The sequence below is a fragment of the Myotis myotis genome, unplaced genomic scaffold (genome assembly GCF_014108235.1).
Source record: "Myotis myotis isolate mMyoMyo1 unplaced genomic scaffold, mMyoMyo1.p scaffold_m19_p_15, whole genome shotgun sequence".
Lineage (NCBI taxonomy): Eukaryota > Metazoa > Chordata > Mammalia > Chiroptera > Vespertilionidae > Myotis > Myotis myotis.
Window position 1 is genome coordinate 42,907,699 of NW_023416319.1, and position 26,851 is coordinate 42,934,549.

The following is a 26,851-nucleotide window of genomic DNA, read 5'->3' on the forward strand; positions in this document are numbered from 1 at the left end:
AGCTCTATCCTTGGTGCAGATTAGCCAACTCGAATATGCCATCTCTATTGCTGCTATTCTGAGGGGCTCGGGTGACAATTACCAGTTCCCTAGAATTTGCCCGTAATTGACTATGTCCCACCATAGGTAACTCTGGAAGTGACAGGCAGCCTCAAGTGTGGTTCTCCCGCCTGTCGATTGGACCTTGCAGGAAGCCCCGCCTCACCAACTCAGCCAAGGGCTGCAGTTGGTCGGGCTCCGGTGAGTGGCGGGCCTTAGCTCCGCCCCGGCCGTCCGCTGCGCTGCCTGGGTCGGCGCCGTTTCCAGTTGAGAGATGGCGGCCGCCGCAGGTAGATCGCTCCTGCTGCTCCTCTCCTCCCGAGGCGGCGGCGCGGGCGCCGGCGGCTGCGGAGCGCTGACGGCCGGCTGCTTCCCCGGGCTGGGCGTCAGCCGCCACCGGCAGCAGCAGCACCACCGGACGGTGAGTGAGCGCGCCCGGCGGCTCCGGGGAGGGCGGGGCGGCGCTGGTGTGTGGGAGCTGCCGGCAGGCAGGCCGCCCGGGCAGCGGGTGAGTTACCTCAACTCGCGGCCGCTCCCGGGGTTGCCGGGCACCGAGGGGCCGCCGTGCCCTTCAGGCGCCTGCGGCGGCGACCAGGAAGGGAGGGCGAGCGGAGGAAGCCGAGAGGACGAGGAGGAGGGGCGACGGCGGGATGTTCCCGCAGGACCGGGGACACCAGGGCGGGGAAGGCAGGGACTTGAACCTCGCGCTGACCCGCCCCCGGTGTCGGTCCCTCCCTCCGGCTTTCCTCACCGCTCTGCCCCGCCGCTCCCGCGCGGAGCCCCGTGCGAGTTGTCCCCTGGCCCCCTCCCCGGGCAGGTTCGGGCGTCCCGAGTGGCGGCGGCTGCCCGTGTGTGTGTCAGGAGAGGGGCAGCGCCTGCTTCGGGGAACTGTCCCCGGAGAGCAGCCCGGACCCGCGGGGCGGCTCCCTGGGCCTCTCTCGGCCCTGCGGGGATGGGCAAGAAGGACGATCAAACTTTATCCCTCTCGGCGACTTCCTGCGTGCGTGGGCACGGGGAGCGGCGCCGGGCGAGGGATGCTGCATTGCTTCAGGAGCAGGCTCGGTCCGCGGTCCTCCAAGGTCCCCGGTGGTCCCCTCGCAGGGCCGGTGCATAAACTTGCTCCGCGTGCCCGAGGGAGGAGGGCGGGCAGCAGGCAGAGGGGAGCGAAGGTGACAAGTTATTCGGAGAGGCAGGGATTTGGTGGTTGTCTTAGTTATTTCTGTTTTCATTGGCTGGCAGGGATCGGGGAGTTTCTGTCTGAACAGTTGTGTGTGTGTGTGTGTGTGCATGTGCGTGTGCATGTGCATGTGCGTGTGTGTGTGTGATTTTTGTCAATTGCAAGAGATCCACTTGCCATGGAGTTCTAGACCTCACAAGTCTGCAGGTTCTCTTCCCTTGCACTTCCTAGACCCATATGTGTTGGTCTCTGGCCAACTCCGAGAGGAGTGCAGGTTTTATGTCCTGGGGCTGACGGCCCTGCCGGATGGAAGAAACCGGTGCCTTCAGCCCTCCACAAATACACGCACCTCTCGTGTGCTGATTGCATGGCTGTTGGGAGGAAACTGGACCGGGGGTTCTCGGAGGGGATATCCCAAGACCCACGACAGCAGAAAATTAAGTGTCTGGAAGAGCTCTGTAAACTGCAAGATGGTATTGCCATGCTTGGTCATAAGGTATGGACCCTATTCTTACTCTTGTGAGAAAATTGTTCTTCTTCATATTTGCCGTCCTGACATGTTGCTTTGCAGAAGCTTTTGGGTGAGAGCCTAGCTTCTTCACAGTTCAATTGCGATTCGCATGCGTTATAGCCTCCAGTTATGTGTTCTGTTCTCATAAAAACACATGGACACCCAACAATCTGATTGTATTTCCCCCTCAAAGAATTTAAAGACTTCCCAAGTTGTCTTTATATTTTGGTAACACGTCTTCTGACTTTGCACAGTTTGTTTTTAAGACTATCTGGGTGTGGTATGCATGGAGCATTTTTAAATTTGTGCCTTGTGTCTTTTCCACTGTGAGAGTCTGTCAGGCTGGTCTTCCTTGTGTGGGTACTTCGTGGAAGTGTTCTGCTGTGCTATTCTGGGGTAGGTAAAAGTAATGTGCTGAATTTTAACGGAAAGAGCAATGAAAGTGAAGTGTTATTTCTGAAGGGCAGAAGTGTTATGGGAATGGTGACTTGTAAATGAATTTAGAGTTGTAAGATTTTTTTTTCAAAATCTTACAACTGATTATTTAAAAAATGTAAAAAGGTTTTTTCTTGCGTTGTTTTTTGTGTGTGATTGCTGTGAAGCCATTATGTATACAGCTGCCTCCATTTGTTATTCTATGATTTCTCACAAGACTCAATTTGAAAGGCATCTCTTAGAGATTTGTTTAAATCTTGATATTTTATGCCTGAAATTGAGGCCCAACAATGGGAGAGACTTGGTCAGAATTACACAGCTAATATGAATAGTTCTAGGACTTCCACCCACCCCAGATATTTTGACTCCCTTATTGTGTTCTTGTTATGAAGTGCAGTTGCTCCTTCACATCTCTTTCCTCCCTGACACTGTTTGTTAGGAAAGTATTTCAAAACCCCATGAATGGGAATTCTTCTATAAGGAGGTGTTGGTTTGAGGCACATGCATTAGGTCAACATGGAAACAACTTACTCTATAGAAGTACCTGAGAGACACTAAGGTTGAGTCTTGCATAGGAGACATCCTGTGTATGTGCAGCAGATGGCACTCTGCATTGAACTAGATCACAAGTCCAGCTTGTGCCACTTATGTTCTGCTGTGGTAGGTATGGCAAATTGGAACGGGGGTGGGGGGGCATTACAGTTCTGGTTAATTTTTTGCTTGAGAGGCATGTTTTTTGAAATCCATTTATCTTCAGTTTTGAGAATGAGTTCTAAGCAACACAGTTCAGCTAATTGGTAAATGTAGTTTTGAAGTTATAAAACATAACTCCTCCTCATCCCCCATTAAAATATTATTAAACTGGGTAAATAGGAATTAAAGTACAGGGGCTTATTCAATATGTTTTTAGCACCATCTAGTAATTTTTCTTTTCCTGTTTGGAGCTCCCCAGCTTGTGACTGTAAGACTGATGTAAAATGTTTGTTGCATGCCTTCCTGTGTGGTTAGTGAAGGTGGCTGCTATTTTCAAGGATGGCTCTTTAAAGGTGGGCTGCCTTTCATTGTGAGCTGTGTAATTCCTTTGCTAAATCAAACTGTTTCATCTCTGATTATGACAGTCTGACTGTTGGCATTTCCTAGCGATCAACCGCTATGTTGAATTACTAAATCTTGTTTTCTTAAGTCTGTCACCGTACTGTTACAGTTTGTGGCTGCCCCTCTGTATTTTACACATTGTATTTCTTTGGCAGAGATATCATTTCAGTTTAAACTGAAAGTTTTAACCGAGGTTACATTGCCTGACACAGGGGCAAATCCCAGTTCTTTAACTGGGTTCCTCATGTCTGGCCCAGTCTTAGTTTCCCAGATCCACCCTAGCGCAAATATTCCACTGCACTTAAGGCAGTATCCCATATATCCATGCTAAATGTTTATGCAGTTCTTATAGCTGAATTTATGTTTTCATCACCCCTCTAGCCCTAAGGTCCATTTCAGGTTGGAGCCTGTGACCTCCGACTCCTCTTTGAATCTGACATCCTCACCTTGCACATAAGGAAACAATGGGAGCTGAGGGAAGTGATTTGATAAGTTACATTTGTGGTTAATTACACCTGCCATTAAAATTCTTTTAAATTCAAGTCCTAGTCCTATTCTTGATTTGTGTGGTTCCTGGCTCTCAATTCCTTACTATTGTTTTATTGTGTCCTCTCTGAATTCTGATATATTATTAGAATATATTATTTTCAGGACACAGATTGACACTTGTCTTGTTCTCTAAATGTTTCATTTGTGGTACCTTATCTTACTGGGAAGATAAGGAAAAGACTGTGTATCTTATTACCTTTCTCTCTCAACTCCACAGTGCTGGGTAAATAGGTGACACTCAGACAAGCATTAATTGAATATGTACCCTTTTGTCTGCTTGCTAGTGATAAGGCATACCCCTTCCCTGTTTTGCCTTGTTTAGTGGCCTGTTGCTTAGGTTGTCACATTTGGGTAATTGCTTTGTTACTGCCAGAGTTGTCTTTTTGTATATTGCACTTCTTTACAATGGATTGATGGAGAGGGTGGGTAATATTGGATTAGTTCTATAGTGGTACTAGCTTTCTGTCCAAAGCCAGCAAAAGTATAACTAGCCAGATTACTAGAAATACAGTAGAACCTTGGTTCTTGAACTTAATTCATTCTGGAAGGCTGTTCGAGAAACAATTTGTTCAAAAACCGAATCAGTTTATTCCTATTAAAAATAATGTAAATTGAATTAATCTGATCCAGCTCCCCAAATGATTTAAACATTTCTTATATAGAGTACATGTTTAATGTACTGTTTAATCTATAAACACTTTAAAAACAAAAGAACATGAAATATAAGTGAAAACTTAACAAAAAGAAAATGAAATGTACAGTAAAAAGTGAAAATTTACATACACACTAGAACTTACCTTTCATGTTGAGAGCTACTGATGACTGAATATGGAGAGGAGGGATGGAGGAGTGTTATTGTTTAGGAGGAGAGTCCCTTCCATGAAAATGTCAAGTAGCTGTTCATCTGGGGTTCTTTCTTGCTTTTGTCTCTTTGTTCCACTGGAACTTGCTTCAGGCTCACTGGGCCTCTTTCTCACTAAAAACCTATCAAATGATGTTTGTTTTTGTCTGTATTTTAACACTTACCTGACGTGAAACACTGCATTGTCATTGGACAAGTTTATTGCACAGTTTGCTGCTTCTTTGTCAGGGTGATACAGTTATTTCAATAAAACTTTGCATTTCCCCCATTTCCCAAGCATTTCCTGGATTAGTGAAGTAGGAATACCCTCATTTCCCTCCTCCTCCTCTGAAGAGAGCTCCTCAGTTACTGTCTGTTGCTGCTCCCTCTGAAGGTCTTGGAGTTCCTTGGTGGTCAGCTCAGTGTTGTGGTGCTCCACCAACTCTTCCACATCATCATCACCCATCTTCAAGCCCATGACTTTCCCAGAGACACAGTATCCTCTACAACAGACACTGGCTCATCCTCAGAGACCTCGAAGTCTCTTTCAGCAATGGACTCAGGCCACAGTTTCTTCCAGGCTGATTGCATGGTCCTGGAAGACACTCCGCCCATGCTTTGTCTATTAGCCTCAAGCAAGTGAAGATGTTAAAATGTTCCTTCCAGAACTCCCTGAGTATTAAATTAGTTTCAGAGGTCACTTCAAAGCACCTCTGAAACAATGTTTTTGTGTAGAGTTTCTTAAAATTAGAAATGACCTGCTGGTCCATGGGCTGGATGGAGAGGAGTTGTGTTAAGTGTCAAGAACCTAACAGTGAAGAAGCTATACACCTCCATCAACTTGGCCTCCAAGCCTGGAAGGTGGGCAGGAATATTGTCCATTACAAGTGCCCTGAGTGGCAGTTGTTTTTCCTAGAGGTATTTCTTCACACTTGGGGCAAACACTTCATGAATCCACTCAAAAAATTGCCTGGTTCCCCAAGCTTTGCTATTCGCTCTCCACATCACATTCAACTTGTTTTTCATGACATCATTTTTCTTGAAAACACATGACATTATTTTTCTTAAATTTAGAATGATAGACAATTAGAGGCTTAAATTTAGAGTCCCTACTCTCATTCCCACACAACCTAATGTCAGCTGGTCCTTCACTCGTTTGTGTCCTAGCAATGACTTCTCCTCCTGTGTGATATAGGTCATCTTTGGCATTTTATTCCACAGGAGGGCTGTCTCATCAGAGTTGAACACCTGTTGGGAAACAAATCCCTTGGCCTCTACGTATTCTTGAAATTCTGTCACAAAATTATCAGTAGCTACTTTGTTAGAACTGGCAGCCGCTGCATGCCTCACTATATTATGAATGCCACTTCTTTTCTTAAATTTATCGAACCATCCCTATTAGCCTTAAACAAATCACTTTCAGCACTCATGCCAGGGGTGTCTTTGAGGAGGTCAGTATGCAGCATATTTGCTTTTTCACATATGAAATGCTGTCACTGGCTGACTGCTTTCACACCCTTAGCAACATCACACTTTTGATGGCTTCTTTATGTATTAAAATTGTGCTAATTGTGATTTCACCATGCCATACTTGGTAGCCAGATTAGACATGACAAACTCCTTTATCAGACTTTGCAATTATTACTTTTTAAAGCTCTATTGCTATTCTCACAACTTTCCTTTTCACTTGACTGCTATCACTAACCTTCTTAGGATCCATGGTGACTTCCTGTATGTATCCTATATAATAAAGAGGGAATATGCAAATTGACCATCACTCCTCCACAAAGATGTGGTGCCCACAGTGGAGGCGAGGGGGTTTCTGTAACACAAGATGGCTGCAATGAGCCTTAACAAGCAATCAGCAGGGACCTGAGGCTGTGCCCCCTCTTGGCGCCGGGCCAGGGGACCTGAGGCTGTGCCCCATGCCTGGCGGGGCTTGACAGGGGACCTCAGGCCGCGTCCCCCACCCAGCGGGGCTTGAAGGGAAATCTCAAGGTGCGCCCCCCGCCCCCCTCAGGGCCAGGGGACCTGAGGCTGCACCCCCACTCAGCAGAGCTTGACAAGGGTGGGATTGGCTGGGTCTGGATCTATCCCAATGGGCGGCGGCCGGCCGGGTCTGGGTCTTGCGCGATTTTGAGGCTCACATGGGTGGGTGGGGACTTGACTCTGGGTCCTGTGGTGTGCCCCAGACTCTGACAGGAGGAAGATTTTCATATACATTTTACTAATTTTCTTTCATCTCTGACACTTCTATTATAGAGAAAGGGCAAATAGCAATATTAAAACATTTCCTCTAATTAATCCCCTTTTAATGTGCATGAATTTCGTGCACCGGGCCACTAGTTTAATAATAATAATAAGCAGCAACAAAAGTAAAAAAACAAAAACACGAAAATATTCACAGAACAGCCCTGACTGGTTTGGCTCAGTGGATAGAGCGTCGGCCTTCGGACACAAGGGTCCCCAGTTCAATTCCAGTCAAGGGCATGTACCTTGGTTGCGGGCACATCCCCAGTAAGGGGCGTGTAGGAGGCAGCTGATCGATGTTTCTCTCTCATGGATTTTTCTAACTCTCTATCCCTCTCCCTTCCTCTCTGTAAAAAAAATCAATAAAATATATTTTAAAAAAAGAAAATATTCACAAAACAATTTCCTGATATGTTAACTATGCAAGGTTTAGTGGTAAACTGAGTTGTACTTGCACATTTTCTCCTTTGTTGTCTGAGAGATGCGTGATTGATCATACAGTTAATCAACATGAAAGGGTTGTTGGGTGGGTTGAGAACCGAAGTTTTGTTCTACAGCCAAGACATTTTTTTCTGTGAACAACATGCTTGAGAACCAGTTGTTTAAGATGTCAGACATTCGAGAACTGAGCTTTTACTGTATGTGTTTGAATCAGATTCTATATTTATTGCTGTTTTAATCTCTAATGTTAAATTTTTAGGGTTCTAGATAAATATGTTTAGGGCAGACTTGTGTTTTAGAAAGCAAGCATCTTTTTACTTATCTCAAAATTTCACTTATTTTGAACCCCATAAAATATTTGAATAGGAAAATTTAGATCTGTTCAACAAATTTTGATTATTTGACCTTTTCTTTATCAAGAACTCTACTTCAAAATGAAATCTAAATAGAAAATGCAGCATCAAAAATGGTGTATGTCAAAAGCAACAAATTGAATGTGAATCATTTTGGTTTTGGGGCTGTCTCATGTGTGAAGATGAAATCAAGGAGTCGTCATGGTCTTTTGCAATAGCACTTAATTGATACCATTATCAGAGTAACTGCTGAGATGATGCTTTTATTTCTTTTTATATTGTAACTTTGCAGCCCTGTGGGTTTTCTTAAAAATTACTATTTGTTTTCCTGTGATTAAGGGCAAGATTATCTTTTGAGATCTTGAAATAGCCACTCAATATAAGGAAATCCTCTATTTTTCACTTGACTGATGAATACCATCCCATAGCTCATGGATATATTAGAATTACTGGAATGACATATTATTAGGAAAACTAAGATGAGGATATTTAGAGGTCAGATAGACCTGGTTAAGGAAACAAGAGTGTAAGAGTGGTGAAATGGCTTTTCCCTTAGTAGCTCAGCAAGTTACTATGGAGCTGAAAATGTCTCGTATGTCTCCAGGTTTTTCCCATTCAGTTCTTTTCCTATTCAATTCAATTTCATAATTCCGAATTACATTTTTTAAAAGATTAAGCTGAAACTGGTTTTTAAAAGTGAGTTGGGGTCAAATTCTTCCACTAAGTATCTAAATTAAAACTCAGTCTTGACTTACTCCCTGAGTTAGATCAAGCTTGATGACATCTGTTAAAAACCTGTCCTCTGCAGGTTGAACACAAAAGAGAAACAATGCATTTATTTGTTTCACTGCACTTTTTTAAGTACTTACAGTGAGGTAACCTGTGTAAAAATTAAAGTTGACTTCAAGCAAAGTAATTTGAATAAGTTTAGTGAGTTATTGACCTATAAATTGTATTCAGACTTGAATTTTTTCTAGTGATAACAATATAACTTGGTAAATTACATCACCAACTGGATCTAATAGTATGCCAAAATTGAACTTTTTCTAATGCACTTCTGGAATAATTGGATAATATGACATTGCATTTTGATACCTCTCTTAAAAATAAGAGCCTTTTCCAAAGGTTCTTTAAAGGCATTAATGTTTATTAATCCAGAAGAGTGGTGTTTACCTTTTATTCTTTGTTTTTATACTTTTTCTTACTATTTATAGTCCACTTTGTTGTTTGGGGATCACTTGTAATAATCACCAGAAAATTGCTGAGGAGCGCATTAGGTATTTGAGGCTATCCAGAGGACAGTCTCCAATGTGCAGTCTTAAACTGTATTGCTTATAGGTTACATGATCCTTTAAACTTCATCTTTGCCTTCTAAGACAGGTCTACATTAGACTTCTTATTTATTGATTGTAAGTGGCGTTACAGGATGTTTGAGAGTATTACTGTTTGCTTTAAGCTTTAGTTTAGAGAAAGTTAATGTGACTAATAATTGGTCAAAGAACAGGAAAGCAAATAGGTTAGTTTGAACTGTGTGACCTATATAGTCAGAGGAGTAGATATAGAAGAAAGCAACTCAAGTCTGAGGGCATTGTGTTACCTCTTTTAATACTTACCATAATCCTTTGAGAGGTGTTATTATCCCAGTTTTATAGATGAGGAAATTGAGGAGGAGATAGGTTCACTTCTTCTTAAGTGCCATAAACTTTTAGTGCTAGGGATGTAAAGATGGACAAGACACATATTTTGGAACTGAGATTTAAGTCTCAGTCTGGCTAGAATTAAAGCTGTACGACACTGGTGTCAGTGTGAGTGCTCCTTCCCTTGCATCTTCTCCTTCAGCCATGTTTCTTTCTGAAGAATCTACTGCAGTCTTCTTTCAAGAGATCTCACCATCCTTCCCACTAACTACTTTTCTTTCTTTTTTTTCTTTTTTTTTTTTAATATATTTCTTTATTGGTTTCAGAGAGGAAGGGAGAAGGAGAGAGAGAGAGAAACATCAATGATGAGAGAGAATCATTGATCAGCTGCCTCCAGCATGCCCCCCACTGGGGACTGAGCCCGCAACCCCGGCATGTGCCCTTGGCCGGAATCGAACCTGGACCCTTCAGTCTGCAGGCCGACGCTCTATCCACTGATCCACGCTGGCCAGGGCAACTTTTCTTAAATCTGTTTCTCCACCTTCCCCTCCAGGGATTAGCTGATGAGTCTAAGGTATGCTTTTTAGGTATCTTTGTAATTTAGTTTAGGATTCTAAAAACTCCCATTTATTGAGCATTGCTTCTATGTCAGACACTTTTTTTTTTTTTTATTGCTTAAAGTATTACAAAGGGTATTACATATGTGTCCATTTTATCCCCCCGCCCTAGACAGTCCCCTAGCCTCCCCTATCCCCCGGTGTCTGTCAGACACTTTTATAACAGGCAAAGCTCTACCCCCATTGTATTGATGAGGAAATCAGTACCTAGAAAGGTTAAGAACCTGGAGTTATTTAGAAAATATCCTGCTCTTCATGAGATGCTGTGCTGAGAAAGAGAACTGCCTCTGAAGTGGTTGGCCAGTAGACATCGACAAAAAAAGACTGTAACTGGCTTTGTGCCTTTCCCCCCCTTTATGGTAGTTTAGTGGGAGCTCAGACCTGCCTGCGAGAGTTGGAGAATATTTCACAGGACTGGCCTCACTTAAGCTGAACCATGAGGAAATATAATGTGGGCCACATTCCAGGCAGTACCAAGATCTAACATGAAGTATGAGGAAGTAAGATATTTTTGAGGAACAGCCAGTAGTTTATTACAACTGGACTATGGGCAAGAATAGCTAGAGCCTGGCTGGTATGGCTCAGTGGTTGTGAATCAGGAGGTCACTGGTTCAATTCCTGGTCAGGGCATGTGCCCAGTTGCGGGCTTGATCCCCATTGTGGGGCATGCAGGTGGCAGCTGATCAGTGTTTCTCACTCATCATTGATGTTTTTATCTCTCTCCCCCTCTCTCTGAATCAATAAAAAAAAACATAATCCTAGTAAAAAAAAGCAACCATGTAAGTTGCTTGGTGTAAAAAACAAACAAACAAACAAAAAACCCCTCATAATCCTGTATAATAAAAGCCCAGCAACCAAATGGTGGAACGACCAAAATGACCGGTCCACCAGTTGCTATGATGCACACTGACCACCTGGGGGCAGACGCTGATCAATGCAGGAGCTACCCCCCGGGTGGTCAGTGCACCCCCACAGTGGGAGCGCCGCTCAGCTGACCGGGATTAGTGGCGCTCTCACAGTGGGCCGATCCCTGCAGGCCATGCCCCTCACCAGTGCACGAATTCCATGCACCAGGCCTTTAGTAAATAATAAATATCTTGAATAGCTAGAGATTAGGCTAGACAGCAGTAGTGATATCAATAATAATTAATATTTATCAAGTGCACCATTTGCCAAGCATTTTACATAGATAATGTCATTTAATTCTTGTGACACCCTACGACAGTGATGGCGAACCTATAACGTGTGTCAAAGGTGACATGCGAACTCATTTTTTTGGTTGATTTTTCTTTGTTAAATGGCATTTAAATATATAAAATAAATATCAAAAATATAAGTCTTTGTTTTACTATGGTTGCAAATATCAAAAAATTTCTACATATGTAATACTATATGTAATACTTTAAGCAATAAAAAAAAAAGAAAAAAAATTAAATTAAAAAAAAAATTTCTATACGTGACACGGCACCAGAGTTAAGTTAGGGTTTTTCAAAATGCTGACACACCGAGCTCAAAAGGTTCGCCATCACTGCCCTAGAAGTAGGTACATTTATCCTTGCTTTACAGATAGTGAAACTGAGTTACCTCAGACTGGTAAGTGACTTGCCCAGGGTCACAGCTAGTGAATGACTTGCCCAGAATCACACAGGTAGTGAGTGGCATACCTTGCATATAAACCCAAGCAGTCTGGCTCCAAGCCTGTGTCTTAACCATTGTGAGGGAATTAGACTGTGAAGGTACTTGTGAAGGAGTTGAAATTTTATTATGTGTTTTATGTTTTAAAACAACCCACAGTAGAAATAGAGTTTATATCATGACCCAGCATGTGTGTATAAGAAAAGTTTTATGAAACAATATTTTAAATTTGTATGAGTGATACATAGTTTCTATCATGTTTTGTTAACACTGGTTGGGACCCACTTAAATGGATTTTACAATTTAAGCCACAGTTTGGAAAAATCCTACTAGTCAATAGGTGAGCATCTGAAGAATTTCAAGTAGGGCAATCACATGATCAGGTTTGTGCTTTTAGGTAGGTCACACTGGCAGCAGTATGAAGACTGGATTGGAGAAGAAGGGACCAGAAAGCAGAGAGACAAATAAGGGTTATTCTAATGGACCAGGTAAAAGATGCCTGAATGAGGTAGGGCAGGAGCATTGGGGAGAGAGAAAAAGGAATAGAGAGAAGGGAGACTTAGGAAGTAGAATTGGTAGAACTTGGTGATTGGATGAGGACCATCAGCTCATACTTGATACAAAAGAAAGTCCATATAATTCAAAGCTTATCTGACTCTATTCTTCAGGCACTGAAACTGTGTGTGTCTCTCTTTACATACTGTTTGGTTGTCTTTTCTATTCCTCTACTTTTATACATAAAAATGTGCTGACCTGGATTAATTATTTTTAAATGATTTTTAAATTTATATAAAAAATTAGATGCCCACCCTATCCCCACATTCTTGCCTCCCCTCCCCTGCCCCATGCCATTAGAATCTGGAAGATTTGCACAGTGATATGCATAAGTTCACATAGCATACTGAGCACTCAACAAACCTTTGTTGTGTGTGTTCTGTGTTATACTCTCCCAAAGCAGAAACTCTTAACATTATGTTTATTAATTAGAGAAATACTTTTGAGTAATTTTCTTTGACTTTGTTCTCCTTATCTTTTCATTTTTGTAATATTTGATTCCCTTTAGGGGGATATTGAACTTTGTATGTATGATGGTATTTAATTTTTTTACCTTAAAAAAAGGCAAAAAATAAAAAAATGTAGTTATTCATAAGCATGAAATCTTTTCTCAGTAAAATTTTACCAATCTTTCTTTTTTAAAAAAATATTTTTATTGATTTCAGAGAGAAGGGAAAGGGAAAGAGAGATAGAAACATCAATGATGAGAGAGAATCATTGATTGGCTGCCTCCTGCATGCCCCACACTGGGGATCAAGCCCACAACCCAGGCATATGCCATGACTGGGAATCGAACTGTGACTTCCTTGCTCATAGGTCGACACTCAACCACTGAGTCATGCTGGCCAGGGTTAGCAATCTTCCTTTCCACATTAGAAATGTAGATGTGAGTTTCATACTGCTTCTGCTACCCCAGTTTCTCAAGAGAGGTACATAAATAAATATGTAATTGAGAATAAGTTATTTGGAGTGATTCTCTAGAATTTTAATTGACCAGGCACTTTACTGGTTATTTTTTTTAGAAAGCACATATCTGTGGTCTTCTAGGTATTATAATAAAGATAAGTATCTATTTGATAACTATGACAGGTTTTAAGAGATATCACAATATCCATGTTACCAGAAAAGATTGTATTTGCAATGTAGTTGGTGAACCTTTTTTAAATCTCATGGGAGCAAAGGATTGCAGTACCATTACAGAATTCTTTTAGTTTTGTGAAATAGTTAAGGAAATGAAGAGAAGGAAGTGTTAATAGGTATGTGTTTGTGCTTCTCAGTCACCAAAATAAAGGTAAATAATTGAAGAGGATTAGGAGCCATGTGGTATAATAAGGTCAGGCTCAGGGTTCTCTTCTTTTCTATTCCATTAACTTGCTATTTGTACTTGGGCAAGTGACTTAACCTTTTTGGTTTTAATAAGTAAGGATGTCTGATTAGATAAGCCTTAAGGGCTTCTTTAATCCTAATCATATATCATCTATAATAATAAAAGGGTGTTATGCTAATTAGGGTGGACATCTTCTGGACGTCCATCTGGACAAAGCCACAGCGACTGCGAGGCCCAGGGCTCAGGCAGCCATGGGCTCAGGCAGCCTTGAGCCCTGGCGACTGCGAGGCTCGGGGCTCAGGCAGCCATGGGCTCAGGCAGCTGTGAGCCCCAGCGGCTGTGAGACCCAGGGTTCAGGCCTTGCAGGTGCCGCGGTTGGCAGTGGCAGCAGCAGCGGGGTGATGGGGGTGGCGCCTTCCCCAGATCAGCCCAGGTCACCTCCTGCAGAGGAAGGCCAAACTGTGGCTTAGGCCCGCTCCCTAAGCCATCAGTAGAACATCCCCTGAGGGTTCCTGGACTGTGAGAGGTGGCCGGCTGGGCTGAGGGACCCCCCCCCCCTCAGTGCATGAATTTTTGTGCACCGGGCTTCTAGTTTTTATATAAAACACTAGAGGCCCAGTGCACGAATTCGTGCACCAGCGGGGTCCCTTGGCCTGGCCTGCGGGATCAGGCCGAAACCAGCTCTCTGACATGCCCCAAGGATCCCAGATTGTGAGAGGGTGCAGGCCAGGTTGAGGGACCCCACTGGTGCACGATTGGGGCCAGGGAGGGACATGGGAGGTTGGCCAGCTGGGGAGGGACCGCGGGAGGGCTCCAGGGTGTGTCTGGCCCGTCTTGCTCAGTCCTGATCAGCCGGACCCCAGCAGAAGCTAACCTACCGGTCACAGCATCTGCCCCCTGGTGGTCAGAGCATGTGATAGTGACTGATCAACCAGTTGACTGTCTGCCTCCTGGTGGTCAGTGCATGTCATAATGACTGGTCAACCAGTCAACTGTCTGCCCTCTAGTGGTCAGTGCATGTCATAGTGAGCGGTTGACCGGCCTTAGCATATCATTAGCATATTATGCTTTGATTGGTTGAATGGCCGACCGGCCGACTGGACACTTAGCATATTAGGCTTTTATTATATAGGATTATAAGTAATTTTATGTTATTGGGTGACTTGTAAAAATTATAAACTCAAGTGTAATGATTTGCTTATTCTTACAAGGGTTAAGGCTTGAAGTGAAGAAAAATAGCCTTCCATTTCCTTTTCAGGAAGTTCACATTGTTACTTCTCACATTTTGATGAGCAGTTTATCCTGCGTTCCTCTGAAACTGGTCATTATGCTTTTAGTCCCATTTTCCCCTTTCATCTTCTTTTTTCAATCCAAACTGCTCAGTGAATGGGGGGAGAGGTGAGGATGTGTGGGGGACTCCAGAGTTAGAGAGATGGGAGAAGGAAAAAAGCAGTTAATGTTGGAATGTTGAGGGAATATGGGACTGTTCTAATAATTTGTTAATTCTGAGTTGCCAGCCAACCTGAGTGTGAAACCTTAATAAATGATTAGTGCCCCTAGTCGTCTATTCTCCCAAACACTGTGAACTGAGCCTAATAGTGTCAAGAACATAGATAGCCAGTGTTGGATAAATGAGTCAGTGAGTTAAAAAGTTCTAGAGCAGTGGTTCTCAACCTTGGCTGCACATTAGAATCACCTGGGAATCTTTATAAAATCCTGATTTCTGGGCCTCATCCTCTGGAAATTCGATTTCTTTGTTATGGGATGGGGCCACAACATTAGTAACAAAGAAACAGAATTTCCGGAGGATGAGGCCCAGAAATCAGGATTTTAAAAAGATTCCCAGGTGATTCTAATGTGCAGCCAAGGTTGAGAACCACTGTTCTAAATGCTTCCACTCTGTGAATAATGCAGCTGTAGGTCATCTTGTTCTTTGTGCCTGGATACTACAGTGATGGGAATCGCAGAAATGTGAAGAAGGATTTGCTTTTCTTTGATTCAGGCAGCAGCTAATAATCTTAAAAGAGGTCACCGATGGTGCTGAAACAAGCAGGACTATGTAAAATGCTAAGTTAAAATAGTAATGAAAAAGACTGTAGTGCTATTATATTATACGTAATTTAAGATAATGCATTTACCTGGCAAGTTTTTGGAGTAGGGGGAAGAGGGAAGAATGAAGGGCTAGGCACTGCAGAAGGGAGAAAGGAACTATTTGAAAGAGATGCTGCCAACTCTGGGTTTCTTACATATATATATTTACAAAGATGACAGATTTTTGGAAGTGTTTATTTTGGAACTAATCTTCTGTATTTCCAGCTGCCCCCATTGTATCCTGTATCTTGCACTGCCAGAATTCTGCTAGCTGCCATGCAGCAGGGCTGTGGCAAATGGCCAAGTGTGATAAAAACCCATTTTTCATTTTAAAACAGTATAGATATCAGAATACTTTAAAGAAGTATTTAAAAATAGATTGACTGGAGTTGAAGTAGTAAAAACCTAAGGAGAAGATTGAAAGTTTTTTATTTTAATGTAAATGCATTTCTTTTGTAAACAGAAGAATACCAGCTTATATCTGTCTCTGTCAGTTTTCCTCTTTTTTTACTTCTCTTTCCCTGATCTAAGTGCTGGCACTAGAAGCACTGAATAGACAGGATAAATGAGTTTTCTAATCAGGAAGAGGTGGTGGTATTTTTTTATTTTTATTTTTGAGGGAAATCTGTATACTCTGTGTAAATGTCTTATTACATGTGTGCAAATTAATAGTTGGGTTTTGTTTCTTTATTTTGTCCTTATTTTAACCCAAAGAAAATGAAATTTTTTTTTTCACTTCCAGTTCTGACTTAAGCTTCAAAACGAAATGTCTAAGGATAGTTGAGATATTAAATCAGAATTACATGATAACATATTGCAGAATTTTGGAATATTCATTTATTAGATGGAGAATTGAACTCCAGGAAGTACGTTCTTTAATTTTAATATCTCATTCTGCATTGGTGTTTGAGTAAAAATGAAATCAAGTTCATAGTTTGGCCAAGTGCCACAAAGTCAGGTGAGCTTTAAATATATAATGGCTTTCTTTTTAATGCTTGCAGTAAAGGGGGGAAAATAAAGGCAACTATAATAAACTTCTTGCCTCTAATGAGTTTTTGGTAAGATTAAAAATAGGGACAAGCTGGAGTCCTGAGTTATGAATCTCCAGATCACATCATAGCCAGTATCAGAAAGTAATAGCACTAGTGGAAGAGAAGACAGAAGGTTACTACTGATCAGCAGGCTGTCAAAGCAGCTCACTTGGAAAGGCCCTTCTGTCACCAGAGGGTTTCTTTTGGGAGGATGGGTGGTGAGAGAGTCCCTTCAGAAGGAAATTATATTGTGTTTAGGCAAACAGACAAGGGGGAAAGTCTTTTTAAATTACGTCTGTAAAAACAAGTAGAATACCATATTTTGTTTATCTTGAGAAATTAAAACTACAGCTGTAATTGCTGCCCCAAGTATCCTTCCTATTTCCTGTTTTCTCTCCCAGAAGTCACATCCTCTCCAAATTGGTATTTACCATTTCCATGTGTTTATGATATATATATATATGTATATATGCATTATATAGTATTGTAAGCATGTTTTAAACCTTATTTAAGAAGATATTAGACTGTATGTATCCTTATGCAATTTGTTCTCTGCTTAATGCTTTAAATATTTAAACTTCATTCATTTTTTATTTCTTTGTGGGGTTTCATTCTCTATTTCACATATTTAACCATTCTTCTGTTGACTGAAAGTCTTTTTAGCTGAATATTTGGGAGGGGGTAGGAAAGAGGAATATATTATATCATTTTTAAAGTTAGACTGGGAATGTTGTTTTGACTTTCAAAACAGCCAGTTTCCTTTTTTGGTGTGGAATGTCCTCATTTATCACATTCCTGGGAAAACCCTTTTACTTCCCAAGAGCAGACAGAGAAGAGTAATGTTTCATTACACAGATGAACATGTCTTGTGTAAAATGCAGAACAGCGTCTGCTGTAATACAGTAAGCTTATGAGGGATTAGGCTGCTGCAGCAAAATCATGGTTTACTGTATAAAAACTCTCAGATTTTTCAAGTGCAGACAAGCTATTGATGGAAACTTGTTGGCATTTATTTATTGTTTCTTTTCAGTGTGTTTGGAATAAATTGCAATTTGGAACATCTTTATTTTGCAAAAGGGTATATGTCTTAAGTGGTAAAAAGACTTCTCGAATTGTGTCTTGGTTTGGTGGAGCAAAGCAAAACAAGGTCTAGCAATGAGGGGAGTTACTTCTTTTTGAGTCAGGTAGTTGGTGTGAAAGAAATATTTATTTCAATAATAAATCATATATATATTTGCCAGTGTATATTCTTACATTGTAGTCATTGTTTTAAAAAGGCAATCTCTGATAAATGTTTTTTCTTCTTTGATTTTTTCTTCTTAACATCTTTGATAATGGATTGAAAATTTTGCAAAATACATGCACAGAGCTTCATTCAGGTTGTCCCTCCAAACAATTTGCTGTAGTGCATTAACCAGAAATGCTGATGCAGCAAGGGAAACACTAATAAATGGGATGCTTTCCAGGGACTGTTGCCAAGGTAAGGCAAACACAAGCCGAAATTGAGAAGAAAATGTTAGTTAGGCACCAAAGATGTAGTCTGGTCAGATTTGCTTGCTACTAACAGTGAATATCCCATTCTAATTAAGTTAATTGAGTACTGCACAGTTTGAATCACCAGACTATCTTAAAATGTGATCCAACTTTAAGCATTTAGAATAATGCAAGAATAGTCTTTAGGCTAAAACTGATTTAGAATGAAAACTCAAATTATTGGATAAATTATTGTGCCTCAAGAATGATTAAGCTTAACCTCCTGTTTCTTCCATTGTGGTTCTGAAGGGAATGATGCTGAATGGACCTGCAAGCAGAAGAAAATATTTCTTTTTTGGTAGGAATGATTAGCTAAAAAGAGGAGATGAGGCATTGCTAATTGAGAATGATTTTTGTTTTTTCACTAGTATTGGTGCTTTTCATACAAATCACGCAAATATACAGTGGGGCCTTGACTTACGAGTTTAATTCGTTCCATGATGGAGCTCGTAACTCAAATTACTCGTATGTCAAATCATTAAAGTGAACGAGTGAGACACGTGATGCTGGGCTGATGTTGTGGTGTTCACTGTGACGTTCGCTGCGCCAACTAGCAGTGGGGTATCTGAAGCTGGCTCATAACCCGAATTTTAGCTCGCAACTCAAAGCAAAAAGTCGGCCAAGAGAGGGCGCGTATCTCGAAAAACTCGTTAGTCGGGACATTCGTAAGTCAAGGCCCCCCTGTATATTTTTTCACAATTATTTTACCCACAAATAATGTAGGTATGAGGAGAGGAGGTAGTGGTTTGTGAACAGACTTTTAAAAATATTGTCATTGTTATTTTTGAATGAGCTCTTACTCAATTTGCTGAGTCAAGCCTTTTGAAACAACTCCTAAACCAGAGAGTTGTGTGGCTAGGCCAGGGGTGGGCAAACTTTTTGACTCGAGGGCCACAATGGGTTCTTAAACTGGACCGGAGGGCCGGAACAAAAGCATGGATGGAGTGTTTGTGTGAACTAATATAAATTCAAAGTAAACATCATTACATAAAAGGGTACGGTCTTTTTTTTTTTTATTTTTATTCATTTCAAAGGGGCCGGATCCGGCCCGCGGGCCATAGTTTGCCCACGGCTGGGCTAGGCAAATGGATCAGAGCTTTTTTTAGTGCACCGAACAAGTTTTGCAAACTTGTTTCTGAAACTAGTGAAAGTTTCTGAATGAATTTGGAAAGCCTGAGTCTTCTATTGCCAGGGTACCCTTAAGTTTTAAAAAACATTTCTTATTCTTTATTGTTTATTATAGTTTTATTGTGTTTTGAATGCTGGATGCATAGAGATGGGGCAAAAAAAAAAATCCTTTTTAAAAAAAAATTTCCCTTCTTTAAAATAATTTTTAGAAGTATTGGTTTATGAGTTGTTGCTTTAGATTCTCTATTTTTACATCTGTATGAATTTACTATGTGGTTACCAAAGAGTCAATATTTTTGCTGACAAAATGCATATTTTAGTTTCTTGTAATCAATCTGGATTTATTCTAGGTTATAACTCACATTCTTTTAAAAGTTCCCTTTTGTCCTAAGGGTCACTGTAATAATAACCAACTGGCAGCTAAGATTGACCTAAGTAATATCTTTTCACATTTTCTTTTCTTTTTTGGCATTATATACTGAGGTATCCATGTCACCAGGCTCAGGAGGGCCTTTTCCTTTTACATTGACTTTACTTTTTTCTATTCTTTTAGGTCTTTTACTACCATTCCTACAGTGGTTGGCAAGATGTCGTTTCTACCCTCACTCTCCATGTACCATGCCAGTGACATCTTAGCTGCTAGAGTGTGGAGCTGGCCTGTGGGAGTCAAGTAAGTGCCTTTTTTACTATTTGGCATGGTTTTTGCTTACTTTGCAAAGCCATGTAGAGGAATTTTTTTAAGATTAGTTTTTAAAAAGGCACTTGCTTGATCCTTGTGGGTTGGCTCTTTGCTCCAGCCTGCTACTGAACACCTGGTAGCCAACATGGTGCTGAATTTAGCGCAGTGACTATTGCAGAATGAAACATTTTAGCAGGGTAGACCTGATCTGATCTTGGCTTGATTAGACCGTGTATAGATGAACAACCCCTGTCCCATCTAAGAATCAGTCAGAACTTGTGTTAGCTCAGTTAGTTACTCTGGCCTCTTGGAAATTTAACAGATTATGGATGACCAAGGGTCTACTGGTCTAAACCAACTGGGTTGTATGGAAAAGGAACAGTTCTCCCAGGAAAGCTAATGACCTTGACACTTACCTGAATTATCACTTACTATATAGAAGTGATATTTGCCCTCAATGAGGTTTGGATTTCTGTATTTATTGCTAAAGTTGCTAAAACCTGGTATTTTACTTTTGCAGGTCACCTTGTAAATTTTGCTACATAAATTAACACATCCCTTGTTATGTCATAACAACCATGTAAGGGAGAGTGTTTTCCTGCTCTGTCTTAGGTATTGGTGATGTGACCTGTTCACGCAGGGGAAACTTGAACATTCTCAGGTATGTGAAGATCATGATTCGTAAGCATTTGCTTCCTGCAAAAAAAAACCTCAGTTTATTTCAGTGTGAACTCATGATGTAGTTTTACAAAATCAGTCTTGCCAGTTGATGTTCCTTCCCCTGATATTACAGAGAAGAGATTGGCAAACTATAGCTGGGACTACTGTATTTTTGTAAGTAAAGTTTTATTGGAACACAAGTAGATCTGTTCACATATTGTCAGTGGCTGCTTTTGGCACTACAGCAACAAAGTTGAGTTGTGACAGAAACAAAGCCTGAAATATATGATTCTTTAAGAAAAAATTGGCCAACTCATGCTATAGAAGAACCAAACTTCAAGTTGCATTTAGATATAAACTTTCTACAACCACAGTTAAATTCAAATAGTCTTCTAAAGGGAAAGCCAAGGCCTGTGTCATAATGCTGAGTAGGAAGTAACATTTGCAATGTATATAGTGGTGGGATTACTAATACAGGTTAATGAAGAGGAAAGCTATGTATGACAGTAGTCCACTTTTTATTGTATTATCTCCCCGCCCCTATCCCTCAGTAGATGTAAACATTCATTCAGTGGTAGGATATTATTTTTCTTTCTAGACACTCTAAAGATTTAGAGAACAGATAATGATAAAAGATTTAACTAGGATATCTAGCATAGCCAAGCAGTGATAAGGTGCTCAGGAAAATGTTCAAGGACCACAGAGCAGATTAGTGGCAGAATTCAAAGTAGAGGCTAGATCTCCTGCCTTCTTTCCTAGAGGTCCTTCCAGTAGCTCTCATACCATATTAGGGCTGCTTGTTTTCCCTGCTAGCTGTAAGGCACAGTCTATTTTGTTTCCCTTTATTCATCCCTGAAGTAAAAGCAAAGACTCAGTGATTTAAACCACAAAAATTTGATTTATTGAAGATTTGACTTTACTTGAAGCTTGGATGCTCTTACTTTATTGTTTAAAGATAACTAGGGTATTGCTTTTTAATGATTAAGTACTTACAGTGTATACTCAAAAGGTTAGAAAAGTTGGAATGAAAAAGGAAGCCTGAGCCTTGTTCATAATGTCATTGCTAGGAGCAAAACCAAAATCAGGATAGGTAGAATGCTTCCCCCATATGACTATGTATCTAACTCCGTAGATGAAAAGAGTGTATATGTCTATGTATATGTATGCGTGTGTGGGCATATAACACCTCTTAAAGTGCATTTTGATTGCATTCTGAGAGGAGGTTAGCAGGTCTGTTACAATCTGCAGATTATGATCATTTCAAATGGACCACCAACTTATACCATACACAAAAATAAATTCAAAATGGATTAAAGACTTAAATGTAAGATGTGAAACCATAAAAATTTTAGAAGAAACCATAGGCAGCAAAATCTCAGACATCTTACTGATACGTCTCCTAGGACAATGGAAACAAAGGAGAAAATAAACAAATGGGACTACATCAAAATAAGAAGCTTCTGCACAGCAAAAGAAACCATCAACAAAATAACAAGAGCACCCACTAAATGGGAGAACTTATTTGCCAATGATACATCTGATAAGGGGTTAATCTCCAAAATTTATAGGGAACTCATACAACTTAACAAGAGCAAGATAAACAATCCAATTAAAAACTGGGCAAAGGACCTAAATAGACACTTCTCCAAAGTGGACGTACAGATGGCCAAAAGGCATATGAAAAAATGCTCAAAGTCACTAATCATCTCCAAGATGCAAATCAAAATGACAGTGAGGTACCACCACACACCTGCCAGAATGGCTGTCATCAACAAATCAACAAATGACAAGTGTTGGTGAGGATATGGAAAAAAGGGAACCCTCATACACCGCTGGTTAGAATGCAGACTTCGTGCAGCCACTGGAGAAAACAGTATGGAATTTCCTCAAAAAATTAAAAATGGAACTCCCATTTGACCCAGTGATACCACTTCCAGGAATATATCCTAAGAAATCACAAACACCAATCAGAAAGAATACATGCAGCCCTATGTTCATTGCAGCATTATTTACAATAGCTAAGATTTGAAAATAGCTTAAGTGCCCATCAGCAGATGAGTGGATTAAAAAACTGGCATATCTGCACAATGGAATACTATGCAGCTATAAAAAAAGAAAGAACTCTTCCCATTTGCAACAGCATGGATGGACCTGGAATGCATTATGCTCAGTGAAATATGCCAGTCGGAGAAAGATAAATATCACAAAATCTCACTCATTTTTGGAATATAATGAACAACATAAACTGATGAACAAAAATAGATCCAGAGACATAGAAGCATCAAACACTGTCGAACCTCAAGGGAAGGCAGGGGAGGGTGGGTGGGTGGGATGAGATCAACCAATGAACTTATATGCATATATGCATAACTCATGGACATAGACAATAGGGTGGTGAAGGTGTAAGGTGGGGGACGGGGGTGGGCTGGGAGAAGTCAATGGAGGAAAAAGAGGACATATGTAATATTTTCAACAATAAAGATTTAAAATAATAAAAATAAAACGTATCCAGGAAATTACACACACATACACACACACACACAAAGAAAGAATAAATTTTATTTAAAACTTTTGGATTTTCAGGAAAATGGTGAAGATAGTACACAGAATTCCCATTTATTTCCTATACTAGAGGCCCGGTGCACGACATTTGTGCACTGAGGGGGGTGGGGGTCCCTTAGCCCGACCTGCACCCTCTCCAATCTGGGATCCCTCAGGGGGGTCCTCTCCAATCTGGGAGTTTCTGTCTGTCTTTGCAATCATATGAGTGAGTTGTCTGAGACCCCAACTCATTTGGTTTGTTGCTCACAAAACAAGAGAGGCATTTTTTTTTTCTTTGCTTCATTGGTGGAGATTTCCTGGAAGTTTTAGGATATCTTCCCTTTAATTTTTCCTAGACACTCTGATTTTACTTATGTCTCTAATCTTTGCTTTCCCTCCATCCCCCACCACAACAGTAAGTTGCTCCAGGTTCACTTTGCTCTAGTGTCTAGGAGGTCCATCTGCCACCAGAATGCTACTATTCCCAGCATTCCTGGTGCTCCCGCGCTCTGGGCTTCCGCTTCTGGTCCTGGGGCTGCCACCAGAACTACTATTCCCAGAATTCCTGGTGCTCCCTGTGCTCTTGGTTTTCCCTTCCTGCCCTGTCTCTGTCTCATGGCCTCCCATTCTGCCAAGTCCTCCAAGCCGCCAGCTCTCCCTCTCTGCTCTCCCTCTGGTGGCTTGGGGAGCCAAGTTCCCCAAGCCGCTCCACTCTCCACTCTCCGCTGGCTCTCCTGCTCTGCTCTCCATCCCGTGGCTTGGGGGGAGTGACCGAGGGAACCACCTCCTCCCAAGCCGCCGGCTCTCCGGCTCTGCTCTCCGCCCGGCACCTGTGTATGCAAATTAACTCACCATCTTCGTTGGGTTAATTTGCATACTCCTGATTGGCTGGTAAGTGTAGCAGAGGGGCGGTCAACTTACATGTTTCTCTTTTATTATATAGGATTATATAGGATTATTAACATCTCACATTATATGGTACATTTGTTACATTTAATGAACCAATATTGATACATTGTTATTAACTAAAGTCTCTATTCAGATACCTTTAGTTTTTGCCTAATGTCTTTTTCCTGTTCCAGGGTTAAATAAATGTTTATTATCATGATCACTGATATAGAAGGCATCCACCTGGAGGTTACACTAATTCTGAAGTCCCTTTCAATTTGTGGGAGTATGATTAAATGACTACAGTCTTAACTGTTGCAGAATTCTGACTGGTAACAGTTGCAGTCTGTAACAAGTCAAGAAAGCGGTTACTTTATTGATAGTGATGGCTCTTCAATAGTTTTTTTCTGAATTTTTAGCATCATCAGTTCTAGGAAGGACAAGATTAACTGTTATTGTCATAGGCTAAATTGTAGGTGAAAATAATCTAAAGTAAATTGCCTTCTTTGGAAGCAATGTGGATCAACTATTCTACTTCAATATGTTTACCCTCCTGAAAGTAGTTTTTGAAGCCAGCACTTTCTTCAAAATTTAATCATTCAAATTTCCCTATAAAGATCTTAAAATATTTCTTCCGTAAAAATTCATTTGTTATTTACTAGAGTTGAATACATTCATGTCTATGACTCAGCAGTTCCACTACTAGATTTATACACAACTGAATTGTGTGCTTATACTCACCAGAAGACATGGACAAAAATGTTTATGGCATGGCTAATTGTAATAGTCCAAACTGGAATTTTTCAAATGCCTATCAACAGTAGAATGGGTAAATAAGTTTCTGGTACAGTCACACAATGGACACTGAGTACTGATCAGAATGAACAAACTGTAACTACATGTAATAATGTGTGAACTTCACAGATGCATTGCTGAGCAAAAGAAGCCAGACACTAAACGTGAATGCATTATGATTCTTTCACAAACAGGTAAAACTAATTTGTGGTGTCAGAATTTAGGAGATTGATGATGCTTGTTGAAGGTTGGGGAAAGTGTTTAGAATGGGGTCTGAAAGACCTTCTAGGGTGCTAATTATGTTCTGTTTCTTGTTTTGGATACTAGTTTCATGGGTGTGTTCCCTTTGTGAAAATTTACCAAGCTTATATAATTTTCTGTATTCATGTTATTCTTCAAAGGAAAGAGTATACAAAAAATTAGTAATTCTGCAAAACACATACAAAATTCACTGCTAACATTTAAGGGATATATGGAGAACTAACTGAACCTGTTAACCTTATTTGGTTTCCGAATTATAGGATTATCAAAGTGCCATTGTGTTACTGGAGCTATTATAGTCTTATTTATATTATAAGATGAATAAAGTAGGTGGTGCTAATGGCTGCTTTTTACTGTAATCAGGATTTGGGGGTGCCTCAGAAAAGATCTCCCCCCCCGCCCCCCCAGTCTCTATGAAGTAGAGTCGCAAGTCACATTGTCCACCCATTCTTTTATGTCGTAAAGACTGATAAGCCAAGTACTTGGACATATTACTGTTTTTTTTGTTTTTTTGTTTTTTAAATACATTTCACTGATTTTTTACAGAGAGGAAGGGAGAGAGACAGAGAGTCAGAAACATCGATGAGAGAGAAACATCAATCAGCCGCCTCCTGCACATCCCCCACTGGGGATGTGCCCGCAACCCAGGTACATGCCCTTGACTGGAATCGAACCCGGGACCCTTCAGTCCGCAGGCCGACGCTCTATCCACTGAGCCAAACCAGCTTTGGCATATTACTGTTTTTATGTTAGCTGCAATTTCTCTTTCCCACTGATTGTCTTTGTTAGATCAGCAAGTGAGCTTCCGTCTTGCCTCTCTGATATTCTACATCTTCTTTGGCTTTATTAGTAAAGGCATCACTTCAAACCTAACAAGAATGCAAAGTCCTTTTCCCAAGCGGAGCCCCTTTTTGTGACTTTACTGTTTTTCTTCCAGTTACTTTAGTTAAAATTATTTTTTTGGCTCTTCGCCTTTTCCTTTGTAATGCTTTCCTATCCTTTTCTTTATGTGGTAAAATATATATAACAAAACTGACCATCTTAACCATTTCTCTTCTTAAAAATTAATTAATTTTTGTTAATCCTCACCTGAGGATATTTTCCTATTGATTTTTAGAGGGAGTGGAAAAGAGGGGGAGAGACGCAGAGAGAGAAACATCGATGTGAAAGAGAGATATCGATTGGTTGCCTCCCACATGGCCCGATCAGAGCTGGGGATTGATCCTGCAAACAAGGTATGTGCCCTTGACTGGAATCGAACCCAGGACCCTTCAGTCCTCAGGCCAACATTCTATCCACTGAGCCAAACCGGGTAGGGCATTTTAAAAAAAATAAGTTTTTATTTATTTTAGAGGAAGAGGAAGGGAGAGGGATAGAGAGATAGAAACATCAATGAGAGAGAAACATCGATTGGCTACCCTCACACGCCCCCCCCACCCCCCCACCCCCCTTACTGGCGATCAAGCCCGGACCCTGGGCATGTGACCTGGTTAGGAATCAAACTTGTGGCTTCTCTGTGGGTTGACACTCAACCACGGAGCCACACTGGCTGGGCATTTTAACCATTTCTTAAGTATACAGTTCAGTATCACACCCTTTTATTTACTAACTAAATCCTACATGGAGCCTACCTTTGTCATCTCACTTATGTTGTACTTTGTATTTCCATTATCACCACCTTTACACTAGTTTAAAACTACTCTTTTCCGTGTTCCTGGACTTTTGTTTAAATAGCAACTCAACTTCTAGTGTTTCCTCTGTCTGTAGCCAATACATTCTATA

The 26,851-nt window shown here is 40.9% G+C and overlaps 1 protein-coding gene and 1 long non-coding RNA gene across 9 annotated transcripts in view; both read left to right on the top strand.

The window, feature by feature from the left end:
• Positions 1-263: 263 nt before the first annotated feature.
• MCU (mitochondrial calcium uniporter) overlaps positions 264-26,851 on the top strand; it is a 176,499-nt gene continuing 149,911 nt past the window's right edge. The window contains exon 1 of one of the 5 annotated variants that reach the window (XM_036337050.1): positions 264-460. In XM_036337050.1, the coding sequence (XP_036192943.1) occupies positions 314-460 (147 nt within the window). In that variant the 5' untranslated portion in view covers positions 264-313. Of the gene's footprint in view, positions 461-513; positions 1,713-26,851 lie in introns of those variants that run through there. The other 4 variants (XM_036337047.1, XM_036337045.1, XM_036337043.1 and 1 more) reach the window with 4 other exon arrangements.
• The window catches only part of LOC118670135, a 93,105-nt gene continuing 83,425 nt past the window's right edge, over positions 17,172-26,851 (top strand). Inside the window, exons 1-4 of one of the 4 annotated variants that reach the window (XR_004972228.1) lie at positions 17,173-18,064; positions 19,799-19,915; positions 20,445-20,585; positions 24,938-25,445. This is a non-coding gene — a long non-coding RNA (uncharacterized LOC118670135). The other 3 variants (XR_004972229.1, XR_004972230.1, XR_004972227.1) reach the window with 3 other exon arrangements.